Source organism: Caretta caretta, chromosome 13 (genome assembly GCF_965140235.1).
Source record: "Caretta caretta isolate rCarCar2 chromosome 13, rCarCar1.hap1, whole genome shotgun sequence".
NCBI lineage: Eukaryota > Metazoa > Chordata > Testudines > Cheloniidae > Caretta > Caretta caretta.
The window spans coordinates 7,246,433-7,270,987 of NC_134218.1; the positions used below are offsets into that span (position 1 = coordinate 7,246,433).

Consider the following 24,555-nt stretch of genomic DNA (forward strand, 5'->3'; position numbering starts at 1 on the left):
TGGGTCTGGACAGTTGTTTCCAGGCAGATGCAGTTTCTCTGCCCTATTAAGTGTAAAATCACCATATGACAAAGCTATGTTTACTCCCCAGGATAAGTCACAGTAAAGATATTTAGTTTTGCTATAGTGCCTTTCAGCCTAGGATCTCAAAAACACCTTGCCAACCATGAATTAAACTTCTTTAACTCCTGTGAGGTAAGAATTATCCCCCTTTTTACAGCTGGGAAAACTGAGGCACAGAGAGGTTAATTTGCCCAAAGTCACAGAGGAAGGCGGTGGAAGAGCTAAGAAGAGAACCCAGAAGTCCAGACTCCCACCACTGCATCAGAATAGGGCATGTGCCATAGTGGTGGTGCCAGCTGGTGTTTGCACTTCAGTAGGAAGAGAGGGGTTCCCCTAGCTGCCCCCTGTGGATACGTCTCACTTCAGAGGTTACTGCGCTGGCTGTCCCCCCTACGAAACTCGCTGTCTCATCCCCCCTGGCAGCAGAGCCCCGGCCCTGCCGCCGTGCAGCTCTGCTGCACCCCCTTTGCCCGCCCCTGCAGGGAGCTACCCACGTGATGCCTTGGCAGCGCGCTCTCCTGCCCCCGGGGAGAGCGCGCGGCACTTCCCCTCCTGCCCCCGAGGCAGCGCAGTGCTGCGCAGGCGTCCCTCCTCCTCGCGCTCTATATTGGCCGAACAGTAGTTGCCCGCAACACCCCAGAAGCCCTCACGGGAGCAGTGTGTAGAACAGAGAGGGGAGCGCCGGCCGGTTGACTCTCTGGGCCACGCCTCGCCGCCATGTCAGTCTCTATGGTAGCTGGGGAGGAGTGGTGCCCCGCGCCTAGCGCTGAGGAGCTGCTGCGAGGAGGAAATGGCGGCTCGACTCGGCTGAGGCGCCCGGCGGCGGTGAGATCTGTCCCCTCCTCCCGACGGTGAGTGAGAGAGGCGGCCTGAGGGGAATCCGGGACACCGGGCACACCGCCCGCACTGAGGCAGGGGGTGAGGAGAACGGGTGGCCGCCGCCTACGGCCTGGGGGCGCTGGGCCTGATTAGAAAATGGAGGAGGGCAGGCCCCGCAGGGCGGCGTCAGGGCCCCCGGAGGGTCAGCGAGCCCTGCTTTCAGGGGTAGTGTCGGCCCGACCCGGTTCTGCGGGCAAGTCGGCGGCCTGGCGCGGTACCAGAGGAGGCCGGCCGCTCGATGCAAGGCCCCTGAGAGAAGCGAAAGGAGCCTCTCTGTAAGCGGTGAGGGCTGTCGGGCCGGAGCGGAGGGGACGTCGCCCTCGCCGGGTGGAGCAGGGTGTCGGGGGCGGTTTCTCCGCTATGGAGGCGAGGTGACAAGATGTTGAGGTACAAGAGGATCGACATCATAATCGAGCTGAAGTCAGACCACTTCTCTGTGATCTCACGATTCGTCTGCCCCATTATTTCCCCCCGTCCCCGCAAAGCGGATGAGAGGGGGTCGGGTGGTGTGATGGCTGGGGGGCGGGGACCCGGAGTTGGGAGGTCGTTTGATGGGAGTGATGAAATGGGGGGAGACAGAGTCGTCCTAATGCGGGGGTCCTTTGGTGGGTGGGAATGAAATTCATCCAAGCTCGGGTGCTTTGTGTTTTTTTCCTGGGGGAGTTGGAAGTAAATTCAGTCTCTATTGGTGAGTTCCGTAGAAGAGGTGAATTTCACCTCGTTTTGGTGATTTAGTCTTAAGGTAGAAGCCCAGAAATTGAAACTCTTTTGGCTTCCTATAAAGTATTCAGTAACTTCCCAGCCTCTGCATTTTTCCTTTCTCCCGTTCTAATGGTGCTAGGTGCCATTTTTTGGATGCGATTACCGTTGTGATTACCTGGCACCGTTAAGGATCCTGTGCTACTTGTTGCAAGAATTTCCTTCCTAAATTGCCCCTGTAGATTCAATCCAATTAAAAAATAGCTAGAATAGGTTTCATGCTTCACCCCAGAGTTTGCTGCATTTCAGTGATGGGTGAAGTAATTCTTTTTCTGTAGTTTGTCAGTTTGAACTTGTGAAATGCTTTGTGATCCTTTTGAGATGCAAATTGCCATATAAAATACAAAACAATATTTTAATTTTTCCTATAGTTTACATGATCACTTTTAAAACACAGTATAACACTCTATTTACTTTGCTGTGCGGGTCTGGGATCTGCTTCCCTCTAGGAATTTCAGGAAAAAAATTGACCTATTTTATGTATCACATAAGGGTTTGATGTAATCCATAATTCTTCAGGGCTGTATTTTTCTTGATGGATAAACCTATCTTTCGTTTTTTCTCAGAAACAGTTATTTTTTAAATATTTAAACTTACACAATTCTGTTTAATTTAGTGTTCATTTATAGGGCCCTACCAAATTCTTGGTCATGAAAAATGTATCACGGACCATGAAATCTGGGCTTTCCCCCATGAAATCTGGGCTTTTGTCTGTTTTTACCGTATATTATAGAGAGCTGGGTGGCCGGAGAATGGCAGCTGCTGACTGAGGGCCCAGCTCTGAGGCAGCAGCGCAGAGAAAGGGGTGGAAATACCATACCAGGCCATCCTTACTTCTGAGCTGCTGGTGCTGGTGGCGGCGGCACTGCCTTCAGAGCTGGGCTCCCAGCCAGCAGCTGCCGCTCTCCAGCTGCCAGCTCTGAAGGCAGTGCCACCACCAGCAGCAGCACAGACGGTAAGAGTAGCTCTACCACAACCTCTCCTACAAAACATTGTGACTCCCCCACCACTCCGCTTTGGGTCAGCACCCCTACAATTGCAACACTATCAAATTTCAGATTTAAATAGCTGAAATCATTAAATGTATGATTCTTAAAACCCTGTGACCATGAAATTGACCAAAATGAAGGTGAATTTGGTAGGACCCTATTCATTTAGGAGTTGGTCATCAGATGAACATTTTTTTTTTTTTTTTAAAGAATGTTCTCATTGTTGCTTATTTCAGTGACAGGTGGTATTTTTGTAAATGGTAATGTAAATTAATTTAGTCTCTAAGTATGTTTTTAGTTTCTAGCAATTTAATTAACCATACAACCAATTGAATTGTTGGTTGAGGAGAAATAAATGAAATTCAGCTGAAAAGGCAAAGTCTTATTTTATTAATTTAATTAATTTAACTGAGAAATAAGGCAGGAAATGATGGTGGGGAGGGGGGCCAGATAGTCATTTAATGACTGTAGATGTTGAGATTCCAAAAGTTTAAGCTTTATAACATTAAAACACAAATTGTTAACATCACAAGTCAAAATATTAAAAGTAAATGTCTTTAAATCAAACTCTAATAGGTTCTCAAGCAGCATTTTTTTTTACTTTCCCTATCTGTAAATATCAATTATCATCAATGGAAATATTTTTTCCTGGCTTTGTATGTGTATGGTGAAATCTACGTTTACTGACATTATTAATAAAAATAGAATCCTTCCGTGTCTAAATATGTATTCTAGATTGTGGTCAATTTTTTTAGCATATTAAAGACTGGAAATGGATAGTTGGCATTTGGCTCTTTCCATAAAAACAAATGTAGTAAGTAGTATCTTCCATGCACAAATTACCTTTTCAGAGTTAGCTGTTAGATTTTTCTAGGAGGTTTCAGAAACAGACTGCACTGAAGTTTAGATCCACTCTACAGGAAGACCAAAGGATTATGTTAACGTTCAGCTTCATTTGAAGCTATGTGACTTCAGTCATTTGGGACACAATCCTGCAATTTGAAGTGAATGGGATATTTGCTGTTGATTTCTGTGAGAGCAGGATTAGAGTTTTGAATCATTAAAATAGTGTTTAAGGTTTTAAGATACAGTGAGACACTAAACTAGTTAAGTATTGTGTCTAGTTAAACAAACTTGTTTTGGACTATGGAGTTTAAATATTTCAGAATGTATACAATGAGCTGTAGGTTTTTAAGGTGTTCAGTTAATATGCAAGGTCTGTTGACTAGAATACTACAATTAATAGTTTCTTCACACAGTGTTTTTAATCTTCAAAGTATTTTACGGACAGTTTAGCTGCAATTGTGTGTTGTGTTGTATTTTTTTAAAAAAGTAATGCAAGTAGAACTAACTGATTTCAGAATATTACATAAAACTCTGAATTCCTAAGACCCAGCTTTAATTAAATAACCAGGCGATAATGAGAGAGACTTACCCAGAAAAAAAAGTATTAGTCATTTTCAGAAAGTAAATTATATTTGGCTCTTCAACCAAAAAGCAGTCTGTGTTTTTTATTATTGTAAAACTGGATTCTGAACTTGTACTAACTCTTCAGTTCAGCCATGAACTTCAGCTAGGCTAGGTAGATGACTTCCCATTTTTACTGTGGTGCATTCTCACCCTCTTCTCCCCAGTTTTTTCCAGTTGAGCATTATAAGCTATTAGCCCAGCTTCTGCATTTTTCTTATTTTGGGACTTGCCTTCCTTTTGGTTGTCACTACTAGACCTTTTTCCCCCCTTCAAGTTTCCAACTGGTGCAACCAGTGCTGGCAAAACTAATGTAGATAGATCACTGGTGGCCTTTCTTAACTAAGGGTATGTCTATACTAGAGACCTTACAGCAGCGCAGGTGTACCGATGCAGCTGCATTGCTGTAAGAACTCTCGCGTAGCCTCTCTATGCCGACAGGAGAGAGCTCTCCTGTCGACATAATTAAACCACCCCGCAATGAGTGGCGGTAACTGTGTTGGCGGAAGAAGCTCTCCCACGGATGTAGCGCTGTGCACACTATCTCTTATGCCGGCAAAACTTATTTTGCTGTGTGTTTTTTCACACCCCTGAGCAACATAAGTTTTGCTGACATAGGTGGTAGTGTAGATATGGCCTATGGCTATGTCTACGCTACAGCCTGTGGGCAAAACTTTTGTTGCTTAGGGATGTGAATATTTCACCCCCCTGCACGACATAAATTACACCGACATAAGCGTTTGTGTACACAGCTCTATGTTGGCGGGAGAGCTTCTCCTGCTGACACAGCTTATGCCACTGGTGGAGGTGTTTTTTTTTAATGCTGACAGAAGAGCTCTCTGCTGTTGTCATAAAATGTCTTCACCACACACGCTGCAGTGGTAGAGCTGCATGTACCGATAGACATGGCCTAATACTCCCAATGCTGCTAGGAATGCTGGTAGTAGCAATGGTGGGAAATTTAAAGAAAGGAATTTAGTGTAGACAAGGCCTGTCCCTCTCCCTATATAAGAATATCTGGGTAGCTACTTGAGTGTGCTTTGGAGGGTCTCTACTCTCACAAGTAGAGGCTGTAGTCTAGTACCAAATATGGCATGAGGGGTACATATTTTACCTATCCAGGAACTTACGTAAACCCAGTCTCCGTAGTACTTGAATGCTTCACAGACATTAATGACTGTATCCTCATAATACCATTATGAAATAGGGAAGCACTGTCCTCACTTTACTAATGGTGAACTGTCCAATGCCACCCAGTAACATTGTGACAAAGCAGAACTTGAATCCAGAAATATAGCCAATATTCTGAGAGACAGATTTTGTTTGTGAACAGGTTATTTCACTCAATTGTGACTCCTAGCAGAGAGGTTAGTTTTTTGTTGTATTCAAATATTTCACTGTTTTTACTATTATATTTTTAAATAGTTAAGCACAGTGTGATGAGTCAAGAATGAAGTTGATAACTTTCATTTCGGACTTCCCTACTTTAGATAGTTTGTTACAAATACTACATTAATGCAGCTTTTTGTTTTTAAATGGTAACATAAAGGTTTAAAAATCAGCATTATTTCCATGCAAAACTTTGATGGCAACAGTATAATTCATATTAGTCTAAGACATTCCTGTAGAGCCAAGTATAATTTTATTAAAGACAGGAGCAAACTAAGTAAGATGTTCCACTTTAGAAACAATTGTAGTAGTGGGTGAAATCCTGGCCCCATTGAAGTCAATGGCCAAACTTCCATTGACTGTAATGAGGTCAGCATTTTCCCTCGTGTCTGTATATTTCATTATAAGATCAGAATAGCATCTCACGCTATAGTGATACTGTGCTGTGGAGATGGTTTTTTGTTTGTTTTTGTAACTGTTTTATATATTTGGGAAGTTTTAACAGGTTTACAAATCCTTGCCATGTATATTTCAGAGGCAAAACAATAATTACAGATTTTGTTTTGAGAAACATTGTACATTGATATAATCAGAACTCTGTTTACCAGGCCAGGCTGTTGACACATTAGAGTTGTGCTCTGGAGGTTTAAAAATTAGTGTCTTATTAAAATGTTTCACACTAAGCATCCTGCCTGTTTTAAATACTTTAAATACATCTTTTTCTGGTTTCTTATGACAGCTGTGCTCCTGGACACAGAAATTAAAAGCAGTGTTTAATGCACCTACCCTGAGGCCAGTTAGTTTTCTGGACATACTACAATTCTGCGTATGTCAGTACCCAAATTATCAGTTGGATGGTTATGGCACATGTCAATCTTTGAGCTATTAAGTTTTACGCTAACTATGCTGGCTTACCATTTTAGGACCCATTTCACTCATTAATGATCTATACTGCCTTCTTTACTGTTTTTTACACTGTTGCTTAGTACATGAGTTGTAGGTAGGCAGAATTCAATTATCCAAATGGGAATTTGATCTAAATTCTGGTAATAAAACCCCTACCCTTGTGCAAAAAACGACAAAAACACCCATAGAGTCTTTAATGTCAGGACCACTGATTTGCCCCTATTCTAAAACAACCACTGAGCATTCAGTAATGTAGTGTCCCCAGATGGCATAATGGAGAATTGGTTAATACTACTTCAAAGGGAAGAGTGCCAAGTTCTGTGAATCAGTATTGCTGAAACACTTTGTTGACTGGGCACTTGCTGGAAATATATTTTGAACACTGCTAATGAGGAAGTTCAATAGCAGAACTCAACTATAGTGCAGGTAAGTAATTCAAATTTGAAAAATCGTGAACAAACTGTATTGCATAAGCAGTATACAAGCTCTCTTTTGCAGCATACTGGAGAAAGTATGCTAAACACGACAGTATATTAAAGAGACAAAATGGGTGAGGTAATATCTTTTATTGGACCAATTTCTGTTGGTGAAAGAGACAGCATTTTGAGTTTACACAGAGCTCTTCTTGAGGTCTGTAAGTTGTTCCAATAAAAGATATTACCTCACCCATCTTGTGTCTCTAATATTCTGAGACCAGCACGACTACAACAGGACTGCAAACTACAGTATTCTGACGATGTAATATTAATATCCAGTGACAGTTTGATATGAAGCTAGTAAATTATAGTTTTGTTTTGCTATTCTTAAGGTCAGGACATGAAAAAGCTACTTGCCTGGGGCAAGTAGGAAGTTTTTCTGGACAACTATCTTTGACTTTTGTAGATTCAAAGGTTTTACCTAATGGGGAGAAAAATTTCACCTCTTTTCTTCTGTGTAAAGTGATGCAGTACTCTTTTCCAAAGTCTGCAGACAGATTATTCAGGAGTATCTGATGCTGCTCAGGGTTTTACCAAATAGCAGACCAGTGAAAATTCTCTAGAGTCTTTATTAGTTTTACTTCTGCTGTTCAGAACCCTTGGAGCAGCAGCCAGACTAACATAAATCAGGTCAGTTTCACTCTTCTGCTGCTTGGGAAATCTATGTGCCTCAGCATAGGCAGACAGTAGAGCAGCTTTGGTAAAAGGGGTACTAGAATGGTGATAACCCAGTTTACCACAGCCAGGATTACCATTTAGATTGTCAAACAAAATTTAGGTTCTGATTCGGTAATCATTTACTGACAGTAACATTTAACATGAAAAACGCATTTGCTAATTTTATTTCTTTGCTTCTTTTTAATTAGCTTTTCATAAACATATTGTATCTATTGGAATAACATGTTTTTATTGGCAATTGAATCCATTTTTTCTGTTTATAATGATAATTTGTACATTAGTCCTTTCTTACTGAGATTTAGACTGCTTTCCCACTGTTTTTCAGACATTCATATTGTAAGGCAGGGATTGTCAACCTTTTTCTTTCTGAGCCCTTCTCCTGAGCTCCCCCCCCACCCCCCCGCCCCATTCTATAAAGACTCCATGGGCCACCTGTGCCACAACAACTGTTTTTCTCCATATCCAGTAGATTAAAAGCCAGGGCCGGCATTAGGCAGTAGCAGGCAGGGCAGTTGCCCGGGGGCCTGCGAAGTTAAGTTGCACGGGCTTCGGCTTCAGCCCCACGTGGCGGGCCTCGGGCTTCAGCTTTCTGCCCTGGGCCCCAGCGAGTCTAATGCTGGCCCTGCTCTCTGGTTTATTTTGGCAGAGCCCCTGAAACCTGCTTGCAGCCTGCCAGGGGCCCCGGACCCCTGGTTGAATAATAGAATATCAGGGTTGAAAGGGACCTCAGGAGGTCATCTTGTCCAACCCCCTGCTCAAAGTAGGACCAATCCCCAATTTTTGGCCCAGATCCCTAAATGGCCCCCTCAAGGATTGAACTCAGAACCCTGGGTTTAGCAGGCCAATGCTCAAACCACTGAATTGAGAACTGCTGAGAACCTATTGAGTTGAGAACTGCTGTTGTGAGGAACATTTGATTGGAGCACATGAGGAAGAAACTTTCAGTTTGTGAGAAAAGCTTTAGAAAGAGCAAAGATATATTTTATTATAATAAAAACCATTCCCCAGTACTGTATACTTCGATCATGCAATTCCCAGTGCCAGAAGCAGTTTAATGTTTACCTCTATAACGGAAGTGGAGATATGGAAGACCTTGTCCTATCAAGGGTTCTGCTGAATATTTGTTAGCTCCAGCTAAGTCACTAGGGGGAGATTATGCTAAATGGTGCCATCATATGCTTTTGAGTTATAAGAAGAGATGGTTTACAGTTCCTTAACTATGCTGTAACACATTTGCTCAGTCTGTATCGCTATTAATTATTTTTTGAGGGGCAACTTTTTTTAACTGCTAAAGGTTATTTCCTTTTTATCTAAATTATACTTTAAAGTAAACTACCACGTTGGCTTGGCTTTCATTTTGCTGTAAAATGTACTCATGTTTAATTTGACATGGAGTTAGCTGTTTGAAATAGAACACTAAAGCTTATGCTCAGATAAATTTGTTAGTCTCTAAGGTGCCACAAGTACTCCTTTTCTTTTTGCGAATACAGACTAACATGGCTGCTGATCTGAAACCTGAAATAGAACAGCTATTTAAATTTAAATAGACAGGCATTTTTAGTCCAAAATATTATTGATATCAGAATTGTACTATTATATTTGATGCCTTATAAATGTATTTTAATCGGCTCCACTGTGCTAATACAGAACAGACTCTTGTAAATGTATTTGTGCATTTATATGAAAAACTTGATCAGGTTGAAAAAATTCTTCATTGAAATGATACATCTCAATTTCCAGGGATATAAAGGATGTCCAGGAGTATGAAGATACTGATACACAGCCCTAAAAACAATCACAGAGCACTATATTAGCATTCATGTGTGTCTCAGCTCTAACATGAAATAATTGCAAGTTGATGGCACTTCTTTTTGGAAAAGAGAGGAAGTTTCAGAGAAAAATGGTTGTGTAACTCAGCTACGCATTGCCAAATCTACATTTATTCTTGCAAATTGTAAAGCATTTATTAGCATTTGAGAGTGTGACATTATTTCATGGGAAGTAGTTGTTGATTAGGTACAATAGGACCTCAGAGTTACCAACACCAGCGTTATGAGCTGATCAGTCAACCACACACCTCATTTGGAACTGAAAGTACGCAATCAGGCAGCAGCAGAGACCAAAAAGGAGAAAAAAGAAAAAAAGCCAATACAATAAGGTACTGTGTTAAACATAAACTACTAAAAAGATTAAGGGAAAGCAGCCTTTTTTCTTCTGCATAATAAAGTTTCAAAGCTTGTATGAAGTCAGTGTTCAGTTATAAACTTTTGAAAGAACAACCATAACGTTTTGTTCAGAGTTATGAACAACCTCCATTCCCAAGGAGTTCGTAACTCTGAGGTTCTGCTATATGGAAAATATGAAGGAATTTGACTGTGTGATTGATCGATTTTATTTATTTTAAACCAGATAGTATTGCAAGTAAGTGATATGGTAGGCGTGTTTTCCTAAGTGTCCTAATGCTTAGAATTTATGTAGTATTTTCCATTTGTAGGTGTCAAAGCACTTTACAAAGGAAGTTACGGTATTACATTTTCTGTAGTAGCTTTCATGTTCGTCGACTTCACAATCCTTAGTTAATTACAAACATTGCAACATACTTTTATTATGTAAGTATTTATTTTAAGCATCAGATCTTTTAAAGATAACTACATGATGGATGAACACACAAAATATCTTCATAGACCAAAATTACAAAGGAAGCCTTAGTGACTTAATATTGTGTGCGTTTGTAATGACATGCACTTTTTAGCATGATAAAGAACTGTTATTCTAACATGGAATATTTTTCACTACTTTATTCTTATTTGTGAATACAGTCACACTAATGCTGATAAGCATTAGCCCCATTTTACACGAAAACTAAGACACAGACAAGTTAGTTGACCAAGGACATTCAAGGTGTCGGTGGCAGACCTGAGGCTCCAACCCAGGTCTCCTGACTCCCAGTCAACGTCCCTATCGACTGGATGGTATGATTAAAATTTTAGGATATAAAATCCTATAACAGTAAAATGTAAAAGGTATGAAAAGAAAAAACAAAAAAGTCAATCATGAAAAATATTTGTACAGCTATGTATTTCAATAAATATGAAGGCAATCGAGAAGAAGGAAGAGCAAGAAGAACAAAATAGAAAAAAGATATGGGTAAAAGAAGAAATGTAGGTCTGACTGCGGACACTGTTCTGTCTTAAGTTAATAAAGTATTTGTTTTCACACAGATTGTTCTTCATTAATTTGTAATCTATATATTTCTTTTTCATCTAAAGCTGTTTCAATTAATGATATGACCAGTTTCTGTTTGTGCAGGAATTCATGATATTTTTAATGCCTGGGTATTTATAGTAATCAATTCAGAGTACTACAGAATTATAGATAAATCTTAAAGTATTGCTAATTTGGGGTGAGGTCTGATATGAATTCAATTTTCTTGCCCTGAATTGAGATTGAAAATGATGAACCAGTCAGTATTTGTAATAAAGAGCGGTTATACTGGCTCCTTATCTTTTGATAATGGGATAAATGTATGGAGGTCTTTTTGTCATCACACTTTTGTCATTACTTACATGCACGTTTAACCTCCCCCCCCCCCCCCCCAATGCATCTTACAAAAAGTTGTCTGTATTAGTGATAACTCAGCTTACCTTGATACTGATTGGCACCTTAGAGACTAACCAATTTATTTGAGCATGAGCTTTCGTGAGCTACAGCTCACTTCATCAGATGTCATCAGATGTCATCAGCTGTAGCTCACGAAAGCTCATGCTCAAATAAATTGGTTAGTCTCTAAGGTGCCACAAGTACTCCTTTTCTTTTTGCAAATACAGACTAACACGGCTGTTACTCTGAAACTTGATACTGATGTAGATGTCCCCATTTGAATATTTACATCTTAGAACACTGTGTTGAAGGTGATTTGGAATAACTCTTTGAGACAGCCACATCAAACTGTATGAGTGGAAAATAAAAAAAAGCAAATAGTGTTGATTTATCATAGGGAAGTTGTAAAAATGCCATTTAATGAGGCACCTGTGAGAAAGCTTGCTCGTGATACTACTTCCTCAAGTATGCTGCTTCTACAAGATAACTACTAGTAGCAGTTAAAGGAAAACTAAACTATACAATATGATATCAATAAGAGTAGTGAAACTTCTAGTTCTAACGAAGACTATATTACTCCATGTTTAAGTCTTATACATAAATCATTAGATCTTTGTGAAATTAAAGCCTTCTAACATAAACATCAAGAGAGGTAAACATTGATTACAATGAGCCCCATGGCAGTATTTACATGTAGAGACAGTTATGAATGAAGATAATCATGGTGTTTGTTTATGTGTGTGTTAAATGCTGAAATTTCTCATCAGAGTATTTGAGTAGATTTTGTGTTTTCAGCAGCAAAAAGCTGCAGAAGCTTGTGGAAGAGTTCTACAGCCATCTCTGCAGGGCTTCATGAGGGATTCCGTTTTCCAAGTTTGAAGCTGCTATTTTATGATACTCAACAACTGACAAAGTAATATTTTCAGGTACTTAAAATAGTTAACACTTCCTTGAGATGGGGAAAGGATTGTTTGGAGTGGGAAGGGAGTGAAGACTTTTGCTTGCAGCTTCAGTGTCTTTCATGGACTATTTCAGTACAGTGACCTTCCAAATGCTGTTGACAAATAATGGACAGTCATCCTTATGCTCAACAGCTCAGGATTTCCTTGATCAACAGAACCGTTTAGTGGGACCAAAAATTCAGGGTTTTTTGGCAGATCCAGATTTAACAGAAGCTGCATAAAAAAGCATCAAAGTACGTTTAGATAGATTTTGAAAAGCGACTGTAAAAAGTGCCATTTGGAGTTTTTATGTTCATTGTCTCCTACTCCAAATTTGTGAAGTTTGCAAGTAAGTGTATATTTTTGTAACTTGTAAACTCCTTTTGGATTTGTAAGTCAAGCTGGGTTCTTTCTATCTCTTAACATCACCACTCAATAATGATTCTACAGGTGGAATTCAGTTACATTGCTGATATTGCATGAACCACAATAAAAGTCCATTTCACGGTTTGGAGGCTGTACTGACTGCAATACTAACAAAAATAAAATATTTTATACTTACTATAAGAGATAATTTTCAGCACTTCTTACTTTGATTAATGAGTATTAGAATTTAGGAGCCTTTGGGGAAACAATGTGCAATATTTAATGTTCCTCCACAAGTTTTGGAAGAAAGGTTTCTAAATCTTCCATAGCAAGGCTGGTTAAATGCAGACTTCCAGAGATAGGCAAGGCAAAAGGGATTGTCCCCTAACGATCAAGACACGGGTCCATTAGGGCCGTGCCTTCCACATAGGTCTGTGCTTCATAGGATTACATATATACTACCATGACTTGGCCTAGGCCCTAAAATATCCATTTTGATTATACTAAAACTGCACCTCTTATTGTCAAAAGTAGTAGACAATGGGAGACTGTAATAGGCTGCAGTAGAAATTTGACTTCTGCAAGAAAAGCCAATAAACGTATTACTCCATACATATTTTAAGGGATTTTTCTGTGTTCCACCCATCTTTAATCACTGACTGGACATACCGAAACAGTGACGAGTGTTTCTAAAACTGTTCTGTTCTGAAAACTTAAATTTATTTTTTGGTAAATTTTTACTTCGCTGTTTGAAGGTATTAGAATGAATTAATGGAATTTTCCTTTAAGCTCAGTATCATTATAGAAAGAACTGCACTCCGATTTTGAAATTTTTTCCCCAAGACTTACTGCCCAAGGAATAAGCCTACTAATGCTGCTGTGTTCCCAAATAGCCACGGACTCTTAAAAAGTATGGTCTTGCAAATTAAAGGAATTGAAACAGTTTTGTACCATTTGTACTGTATCTAACTGTATCATTGGCAATCAATTTTTTATTGAATAAACTTAAAAATACCCAGAACAAACATAACTTTGTGCTTTTGTTATAATCACGTTTCCCCTTTTTGATTTAATTCCACTTTTTATTTTCTATTGTAGATTGTTCTATATTTTCTGTATTGTTTTGAATATTCCCTCTTTCTTTTTCACCCTTTATATTCTTTTCCTATTTTGTACTATGTTCTCTCCTTTCTCTTGTATGTTTTGACTCTTCCTCCTTTTTCTATAAACATCTTTGTTGTTCTTTAATTTATCCCATTTATTCTGTTTTTCACCTCCACAAGCCTGTTTATATTCACTGATGAAGCTATACATATCAACTTACACTCACATTTACACTTGCATGTATCCGCATGCACCTACTTGTGAAAAGACCCCCTTGCTCACATGCAGCCATCTGCTAACAGATTCACTCCTGACTCCTCCCATCTTCCAATGATTAAAAACAGTGGATCGCGGGGCTGCCTTTTTTTTTTTTTGTTACTCCTACAATCCTGGTAGTTGAAACACCTTTTTCTTCCTCTTAAGAGTCTTATAGTACCTCTTTAGGGCTAATAAATGGACTTTAATGGAATTACTCATGTTTAAAGTTAAATGCTTTGCATGATCGGGGCCTTAGTCGAGCACTTCAAATTTAGCACTGAAAGTATGTAAATGCACCTATCCATAATGGTGACTTCATTCATGTAAGATGGTGACATTGCGAAGAGAAGTTTTACTAAGTCTTCACAAAGTTGGTATCCTGTGGATACAGAAATCTGCAGATTGACTTATTTGAGTATTTACCTGTGTGTGATGCCCCCCCCCAGGCACAAGACTGCGTCATTGGTATTTCAGTTACCGATTTTTTTGTCCATGTCTTGAGGATTGTAGTCCCAGACTTGATAGCTATATGTCTATGCTGTTTCACAGTTTAACATTTTTATATTGGAAGCTTTTCTGGGTTATTCCAAGTGATTGTCCTGAATATAGCGGCTTTTGTTGAAGAGATGTAACCTTATTGTGGTCTTAAAGAAGGCAGGCTATAATGGAATACTTAATGCACTTTGGTTTAAATATTATAGGAGCGTATTGTATATTTGCAGGAGGGAGCGTTGCTGTTAGATGGCTTCTTCATTTCTTTGGAATCACTGATGTATAGGACTTGAAGATAGACCTGTCTATTTGTTTTTACCAAGGCAGAATTAAGAATGTTTATCTTAGATTAACTGTGTGGTCCCATAACTTTTAAGTGTAGTAATAATTTTGAAATTCCAAGCTTTAATGTGGGTTTTTTGACGTGTTTTTTTTTTAAAAAAAAAAAAAAAAAGAAAAGAAATGACAGCATTTTAAAGTGGTTTCCCCTTAAGTAATTGATAGCTATTCCAATTAGACTTTTTTTTTTTTTTTTTGGCTTGTGAATATCCTTTGTTTTAAAGAATATTTTCAGAATTGCTCAGTGACAGGACTTTCTGTGGAGCTTGTCAGCTGTGCAAGAACTGCGTGAGAGGACCATGCAGGGTATAGAAACTATCAAGCTCTATAACGTATATAGAAACATTAAAATGTTATTTTAAAATAACCACATAAAACTACCAATAGGTAATCATTTTCCAAAGAGCCAGTCTGACCTAACCCTTAGGAATATGAAGATAATCATCCAAATGTGAACTGTGTACAAACTTGAGATCATGATGTCTTCCTGAGCCTTTAGAAAAACCACTCCAATGCTATGCTTTGCAGTGTGAAAAATGCCCAAATATTGTCCCTTTTCAGTGCTGTTTCTAAGTTCCCTGAGCAACTGTGAAACTGGTAAGAAGCAGGTCAATTTCATGCTGAAGCTATTTGGGAAATTTATTAGAGGTTCCCATTACAGCTGCTTGTGAATGTTTTCTTCTCCCTGTTAAAGCCAGTGTGTTGAGAAGAGGAATCTTTGCTATCAACCTCTACTGGTTGAGATTCATTCCTAGTTGCATATTCGTGTGCATTGTAGCCTTGCCAGAGTTAATGAGTATGTCTTTGATTAGGTCAATAATAATATTAGTGATACAAGATCTTCTGCTAATCAGAAGAATCCATAATGAGGATCTGACAAAATTCTCTTTCAGTTGGTTGCTGAATGTACAAAAGGTGTACTGTGTTTGAAGTCTAGTGATCAACCTTCTAGAAAACTAGAGAATTGGGAGGTCATTCTGTGATTGGCATGAGGAGGGAAAGATTGTCTTGCAATATTGCTGCCATTCTAGAATTTCTTCAAGCCAGGTAGACATGAGCCTGACTGCTACCAACATTAAAGTCCGGTTTGCAGCAGTTGTAGGCTAGTTTTCATGCTGTTGGGTGGACAGCTTAGAGGCCACCAAATGTACTATGTGCCTCCATGATGATCTGTCCTTAGCCAAATCTGGCACACTACTGGGTAGAATGCCTATGAGGGACAGGTGTCTTACACCATCCAGCCATTGAAGCATTATATATTCTCAGCTTCATCTCTCTGCTTATCAGGGTGTTTGGTTGTGAAAGATGTTCTTAATGAGATGCATCATTACTGATGACAGTTTTGCAGTGAGGGCTTCAAGTTTTTCTTGATGCGGCCCATGTTATCGACAACAGAGCCAAGGTGGGTGATGTCACTAACAATATCAACTGAGTGGTCACCCACTAAGATGCTAGAACCCACAATATGTTCAAAATTGCTGACTGGAAGACTTTTGGTTTTACCGCAAATGGGAGAGTAGTTGTAGGGTTCAGAAGAATGGTTAAATGGTTAACTCTATTCCTGTGGGTAGGCACCCAGATGTTTCTGAAGGCTGTTGACAGCCTGAGATCAGTAAAACAAGCTGTGATTCATGCTTGGAGCTTAAAATTGGTATGCTCTCACAACTCCCCTTTAGAGACCGTGAGGAGCGGGTTTCAGTATATTTATTAGTAAAGATTCTGTTTCTCATCATTGTAAACTGATTTGAAGGATAGGAGAGTGATATGTACTGTCTTGTAGAGAGTCTTCCATCATTTCTGCATCTGGCTACATTTGTGTTTAGACCCTTTCAGAATTCAGAACAAAGATTACATGTACCTTCCATTTGAAGCAGAAAATTGCTTTGCCCGCTTTCTGTCCAGAATTGCTAAAGCAGAGTAGTAAAATTCAGTTGTTAGACATACATAGGGCACCACAGGATTACATAATGGATCTCAGCATGGAGTAAAGTGCCATTTAGAAAGTGGTATCTGAGCCAAGAAATTTTTAAGATGTTAAAGATTTGTAAGGCATGTAAAACTTCATCAGACATTATACATTAATGTACAGGTGCCTGCAGAAGTGGTTTTTGGCAGAAGGGTGTTGCAGCTGCCTGTGAGATACAATGCTTCCCTAACTCAGGTGCTTGAAGTGTTTTGGGAGAAGTCAGGGGTCTGGACTGGTACAGAAGATCAAAAAGAAAAAAAAAAATTTTCTTTCTTAGTGTGTACCAGTCCAGAGACCTTTTTGTTGTAGATTTTCTGTACTCCGTTTCAATTACAATGTACATGTTCATATTAAAGTTATTTTTTGTTGTTTGTCGGCAGAATTTGTGTGGTTCCAAGTATTGCTTTCAACTGAAGCATGAGGAACAACTAGACTTCTGATTTATAGAGATGTTCTAATGACATGGTAACCATGAGAATAAAACTAGAACACTTTGTGATGTAATAAGAGAATCTAGAAATAGTTATAATCTTATTTATGATATCCTGTGTTTTATATACAAGTTTGTGATAAGAAAATACCTGAGCTATATAAAATTTTTTATTTTTTGGATATGATCACATTACCATTTTGAAAAAGCAAAACGAAGCATTGTAGGAGCAGTTATTTGTTGGAGGTACCTTCCAGTAGACTACAGATGTAGTGATACCATGCTTAATTGTTTAAAGGAGACTTTGTTCAGTGCATCAGTGTGAAATTGAGAAAGGATGAAAACCTTGTTAAGGCCCATTGCACCACTTAAACTTGCAGTGTGGTTGGTTAGGAGAAGCCAGGACAGGTCTGGAAGGGGATCCTTCTCCTGCATGTTACTGAGGGATGTGTCTGTATTAGTTCCTTCTACGCTGAGATGTAAATTGAGGTTCAGAAGTGGACCGGGGAAGGGCCGCAGACTTCATGGTTAAGTGGGTCTAGTGATTCTAAGAGCCCAAGTAACACAAAGGAGCTGTAACGTGCACTTCCCGACCATACACTGGAGTAGTGGCGGTGGAGGTGCTACATTGCAGCTCTGTGTCTCTTGTCCCAATCCCTTCCATGCTCCACCTTCATATAGCCCAGTAATTTAGGATTTGTTTTGAAATTATTTTCAACCCTGTGGAGAGATTTTTGCCTACATTTATTAAAACTGTGGCTTGTATTTCAAAGACATTTTAATTACAGTTGGTCATTGAACTTTTTGACGCTGTCACTTTTGTCATTGGTATCATGGGAGCTCTTTGCATTGAGCAAATCAGAAAAGCTTTTGAAGAAGCTTTTATACAGCTGTCTATCAATGAGATTCTGTACATTTATTTTTTTGTATATGTACTCAAAGAACCTCTAAAAGTGTTATGACAATAAAGAGGAATAATGATGACTATAGCGGTTATCTAATATAGAAGGTGCTATAATTATAAGTGCCAGTGGGAGCGTGACAATTCATTGTTTAGGGTAATATATTGTTAAAAAGAGCAATTATAAAATAATTTAGTTTGATACCGCAAAAATATTCTTTAAGTTGCTGATTTTTAATAAGTATCTAAATAGGTCAGGGATGCAAGGATTTATGGCATCTACAAAAATGTTCTTTTACTCAGCTGAACTGCTGAGAGACCTATAGTAGACAAATCTTATAGCTGGACACGTTTTTATTACTGTGCTAATTCAGCTTGCTTTTTAGCAGGTTTAACTAATGTAAAAACGGGTCCAGTGCGGGAGCCTTGTTTACACTAGGTATGTCTACACTGGAAAAAAAAAGACCTTCATGCAGTAATGAGTCTCAGAGTCCAGGTGTACAGACTCAGGCTCACGCTACGGTGCTAAAAAGGGCCATGTAGAAGTTCTGGCTTGGGCTCTGAAGCCCGGGAAGGGAGATGGATTTCAGAGCTGGAGCTCCAGCCCAAGCCAGAACATTCTCTTGTCTATTTTTCATGCTGTAGCATGAACCCCTTGAATCTGACTCTGTAGACCAGGGCTCTAAGACTTGCTGCTGTAGGGATTTGTTTGCAGTATAGGTGTATACGCCAACACTCCCCGTAGAGTCAGCTACCAAATGATAGAACAGGTGGCAGGGTTTATTTTTGTAACACTGTCTAGTGTAGATGCAGCGTAGGTGACTTTGGTTTCCCATGACAGCTACATTTGGCTGATACAGTGGAATGGTTAATCTCGAAAGTGAGATTTACGTATGCAATAGACAGAGCTTTCTCTAACCAGTCCATGACTTTGGATCTCTCTTCTGGAAGAGATTTGATTGACTATAATCTTCAGTGTATTCAAAATAAAATATAAAACTCACTTCTTCAGCCTAGGTTTCCCACAAATCAAATATTTAAAAATAAATCAAAATCTAAATTCCTAACTATACAAACAAACAAACGCTACTACCCTTCCCACCCTCTAACCCCCATATAGAATGGGAAGAGAAAAAGAGACATCATCTTGTGTTCACTTTAAAATGTATGTTGGTCAGGTATCATAGTGATTGGTACAGCATACAAATATATGTATAGTAGAACCTCAGAGTTACGAACACTGGAGTTACAAACTGACCAGTCAACCACACACCTCATTTGGAACTGGAAGTATGCAATCAGGCAGCAGCAGAGACTGCCAAAAAAAAGAGGCAAATACAGTACAGTACTGTGTTAAATGTAAACTAAAAAAAAATAAAGGGAAAGCAGCATTTTTCTTCTGCATAATAAAGTTTCAAAGCTGTATTAATTTAGTGTTCAGTTATAAACTTTTGAAAGAACAACCATAACATTTTGTTCAGAGTTATAAACAACCTCCATTCCCAAGGTGTTTTGAAACTGTCATGTTAAATTAAAACTCCCTGTTTAAAATGCAGTTTGCAATCTTGCCACTGGGTTGAGTAAAATTATTAACAAATTGCAAAATATGATCTATTCCAGTGGTTCTCAACCAGGGGTCAGGGCCCACTGAGGGGCCATGAGCAGGTTTCAGGGGGTCCTCTAAGCAGGGCCTGTGTTAGACTCGCTGGGGCCCAGGGCAGAAAGCCAAAGCCCCACCGCATGGGGCTGAAGCCCAGGACCCTGAGCCCTGCCGCCTGGGGCTGAAGCCAAAGCCTGAGCAACTTCGCTTTGCAGTTTCCCCTGTGGCATGGAGCCCCAGATAATTGCCCTGCTTGTACACCCTATTGCCGGCCCTGGCTTTTATATGCAGAAAACCAGTTGTTGTTTTTCTAGGCCATGGAGTTTTCATAGCATGGGGAGGGGAGGGGGGGCTCAGAAAGAGGTTGAGAACCCCATATCTGTTCAACATCAGAATGTTCCCTAACATGAGAAAATACTGACTGCAGTATTAGGTATGCATTAGTAATATCAGATCTGTGCCTCAAGATTAAATATATTGAAGATAATTTTCCATATATGGCCTTGACTCTGGTTGATGGCACAAAAATATTAAACTGGATTTATTTGCACAATCAGCAGAGGACATTCTGAAGTCAGTAGTATGTTACAAGCTGAAAGATTCAAATAAGATATGTTAGGGCACATATATTTAATTTTTAGTTTTCATTCAGTGGCATATGTTGTATAATAATAGTAGGGTATTTTATTAGAATTGAACAAGTAGTGATTAGCTGACTTTCCCTCTTCCTTCAGGTATATCTCTTAGAATTGCGTGATGTGTGATGAATTGGAGATTCTGAACAGGGAGATTGAGCGGTTATTACGGAGCAACATCGTGGAAGAAGGCACTTTAAATTCAGACTGTCTTCAGCCATCTACCACTGACTCCTTGGATATAGCCACTGATTCAGACAATGAAGCAAAGTACAAATTAGTGCAGGTACCCAATGCCTTTATAAACAGTAATAGGGTTCTTAAAATTAGGTTATACTACTCTGGGTTTTTTATTTGTTTCTTTTTTGGAAGACTTGAAATGTACTTGGGAAGTATTTAGAAAGCAGGGAACAACCTGAATTTGTCCGTATGCAGCATTAGTTTATCTGTTGCTGTCAGTGATAGAACAATTGTTTGGATTGCTTTACTATTTCATGTACCAGCTGAGAAGAATGGCAAATTTCTGTTTTGATTTGGAAAATGTAATGGCACTGGAGATGATCATTTCCCAAGTAGTAACAAGTGGTTAAAAATAGCAAATATGCTGTAAGACTCTGGGGTTTGTGAACTTGGACAGTTTGATTTGAACAAATAAATTGTAGGGAGGATGTTTTGGGACATGTAGGATTGTACGTGTCCTTAATTTGTCCTTACATTTGCCTATCTCCACCTCTGGTACATTACAGTACCAGAATTCATCCTTATCATCCTGAAATCCTTGTTATGTTTTAATCACTTTTTACCTTTACTGTTGCAGTTCTTCTTGCAATTGCTCCTAAATCATTGTTTGTTCCAAGAAATGGAATCATGTTACCTTTGTTCTCTGTCACTGGCTTATGTTCAAGTTCAATTCAAAACTGACTTTATTGGTTCTATCCTGCGTCCTGTTCCAAGCCTGATCGCTGTACTCCAATTGGGTTAGGCTTTTCTGTACTTTCCTCTGGACAACAGTTAGCTTTGTTCCTGTAGAAAAGTAAGTTCCTGATTCTGAAATAATCTTGAAAAAGTTTTTGCCAGCAGAGTTAGCTCCTATGGTAGAGGGAGATCTCTTAACAAATGGTGGTTGTCAGCCCTTCTTTGGCCTAGTCTAGTTTTCATGAAACATTTTAAAAAAGTTTTGCCCCATTCAAGCAGGCTGTACCTGCTCATAAAATCATATTTCTTGAAAAATATTCAAAGATAGATTTTGAAAACTGTTCAGGTTTGGGAGTCTTTGTAGAGTGGACATGAGCATAGGGACAATTTCTCACTTGTGGAGCTTCATCTGGAACTCTTAATCTTCCCTACTTTTAAACCACTAACTAATTTCTAGTTTTTAAATCTTTGAAGCTATGGTCTTGTCCACACTTACAAATTGTGCCCCTCTAGCTATGTTAGCATAGTTAAACTGTATAGCTTATTTTGGTTTGGCAAAGTGAAATAAATTATACCGGTAAAAAGTGACGTATATCAGTATAATTGCATCTGAACTAGGGTTTATACGCGCATAACTGTGACCATGAAAAAATCACACTCCTTGCCAATATAGTTATACTGGTAAAACTTTTTAAGTTTAGACCAGGCCTACTTTTTTGCTGTAAAATTGCATTTGACTTGTTTTAAAACACTTTATAGTGTAAAATATTTGATATAAATGACGACACAAAAAAACACGGTCTTTTAGCAGTTAGGGTATGTTGGCTTGGTTCTTTAAACTCTGTCTTGAAAACACAGTACAAGACCAGGAGAAAGTGAAAGAATAGAGAATTTATCCTTCTGCTAACTGGGAATTCTCAATTAGATATCTGTATCTGGCTATAGGGAAAATTAGTTGGTGTTAATCAGGTTTATCTAGGATTGTTAGCTTCGATTAGTGATGTTAAACTTGGCTAAAGTCTTTAAAATAGGATAATGTTTTTCTATATTTTCAGTACTGTTAGAAACATCTAAATATAGATTATATCTTTTAATTTCACTCTGGCTGAGCTATTAAATACGATTATTAGAGTTAACTTATTTTGTTAAATTCCTATTTAGGACGCAGTTGTGCTATGAAAATCTTAATGGCTTCCAAACAAATGTATCCGTATACAAGATACATGCCTTATGGAGCTGAATGATCAGTCTTAACAGGGGAGTTTTGGTGGTAGTTTTTTCCCGTTTACAATAATACTTCTTCCTGTTTCAGTCCACTTCCTGGGGAAAAACTGATGAAGAAACAAAATGTGAAGGTTGCTTTCAAGTGTTACAGATGCATGTTGCCTTTTATTTTATCTGTTTTCTTACCAAAACTATCTCAATTTACAAACTTATTTTTTAATAATGAGCACTTTGTAGCAAATTAAAGCAATACCAGGTTGTCTGACCTGTTGGAATTGTGTAATACAGAGTGGTAAATTAAATTAATAAAACTATATAAAATTTTAATTTTTTTTTCTTTCAGGAGCCTACAACTGGAGGATTGATATCTGAGTCTTTGGATTGTCATCAAGCTGAACCATGCACTTCTGAATTATCAAATTCAGCATGTGCTTTAGGGATTATGCTGAATGACTCTGATCGACGACTGCTGCCCTCTTCTCGCTCTCCCTTTCATTTAGATCTACAGGGAGAAACCATCCCAACCTCTAATGCTGTGTCAGGTAAAGCATATAGAGGACATTGAAGAATCTTCCTATTTCTTTAAGTTTTATCTGGAATTTAAATCTCAGAATTTGGATTTCCTCTGCTGTACTCTTAACATTTCTTCATCTTCCAAGGTAAACAAATATATAAAATATTGTTTGATCTGTTGCGTCATAACAGCTTTAATTTTCAATTTCTTATTAATATCCATTTAAAGTTTTTTAATATTTTGAAATTATAATCTTGTTGCTACATAAGATGCTTAAAACTAAAAAAGAAATATATAATGTGTTTTTTAAACGTTATCTTCTAAAGAGCTTAACAAAATTCCATCAAGTTTTAGAAATAATTTGTGAATGCTCCAATAGCTAGGCTAGAAAGGTGATTCGTCATTTTTATTACCTTCCTATTAGCTTAAAATTAATTATTCTTTTAATTCTACTGCAGCATTCTTCTTAGCCATTTCCCACTTCAGTGATGCTCAAGCATGCACTAGCTTGATGGTTATATCAACAGTACAATCCCATTGAAATTGTCTTATAGAGAATCTTGTAAGTGCTATGTTTTCAAACACTTAAGTGGATTTGAAAAGTTCCCTATTTTAGCTTTATTAATTACTTTATAAATGGTAGCATATTTTTTAAAAAAGAGAGAACTTCTCAGGCCATCAGTTTTTAGTTTAAGTAGACAAAAACATGGCACCATTTTGTCATGGGCTAACTCTAGAGGCGTTCGTGCCTGATATGTTACAAGTGTAGCATATGCCGGTACACTGCTTGAAACAGGAGCCATCTCATCAGGACTGCACATTGCAAGATGTAAAAATAGTGAGATTTAAAATGATAACATGCTAGCATGCTTAAGCCCCTCACATACTAGCAGTTGGAATTGTGGGTATATATCTGAAGCTATTGGAAATTTGTTCAGTTTCTTCAGGAATCACCATAAAATGAAAATAGAATAAAGTGTATGATTCAGTTTTGTTATAATACATTAGATACTTCTGAAAGAAATGCAAAATCAAATCATATGGCGCTGCTGCTCCCAGTGTAGAGACAAATGACTTAGGTTCCATGTATGGAACAGTTTAATAATGGTTTTAAAATTTAGTTGTGGCTCAGAGTGTTAATAGTGTAAAATTCATTAGTCAGACAGGATAAAATTCCATAACCTTTCCAAGGAAAGTGTATGAAAATAGTGTTTCAATTTGTGCAAGTAAATCCCTATTTATCCTGTGATGACTGTACAACAGCAACACACATTATACTGATCACAAAACTTATTTATTATTCCTTCCTTCTTAGCAAGGCACTTACATTGCATGAAACTTGTTTGAAATGCAGCAGCACATATGCTTACTGGCTTTAGTGATTGAGATAATCTTATGCCAAATGGTTCTTTATTTTGGATCCTCATAAAGTTGCCTCATGCTTGTATGTTGTTTCTGTCACTTGCTTCCTGCTGTTCTCTCAGACCTGGAGAGGGATTCTAAGAAGCTGTGTCCCTCACATCAACACTAGCTTTACCCTACAGTTCAGCTTGTACATTTCCAGGTTATTTGCCAGAACTCTTCTCTGGCACAATATACAATTTGGAAGCCTTGACACAAAGACCACATCAAGGACCAGCCTTATTTGAGTTCCTTTCAGTTTT

General features: G+C 38.6%; 1 protein-coding gene across 9 annotated transcripts in view; it reads left to right on the forward strand.

Annotated features, from left to right (window-relative positions):
- The first annotated feature begins 739 nt into the window (after nt 1-739).
- The window catches only part of DIDO1 (death inducer-obliterator 1), an 88,565-nt gene continuing 64,749 nt past the window's right edge, over nt 740-24,555 (forward strand). The window contains exons 1-4 of one of the 9 annotated variants that reach the window (XM_048819382.2): nt 740-914; nt 9,347-9,764; nt 20,338-20,524; nt 22,721-22,919. In XM_048819382.2, the coding sequence (XP_048675339.2) occupies nt 20,360-20,524; nt 22,721-22,919 (364 nt within the window). In that variant the 5' untranslated portion in view covers nt 740-914; nt 9,347-9,764; nt 20,338-20,359. Of the gene's footprint in view, nt 915-9,346; nt 9,765-11,997; nt 12,133-20,337; nt 20,525-22,720; nt 23,037-24,555 lie in introns of those variants that run through there. The other 8 variants (XM_048819381.2, XM_048819390.2, XM_048819391.2 and 5 more) reach the window with 8 other exon arrangements.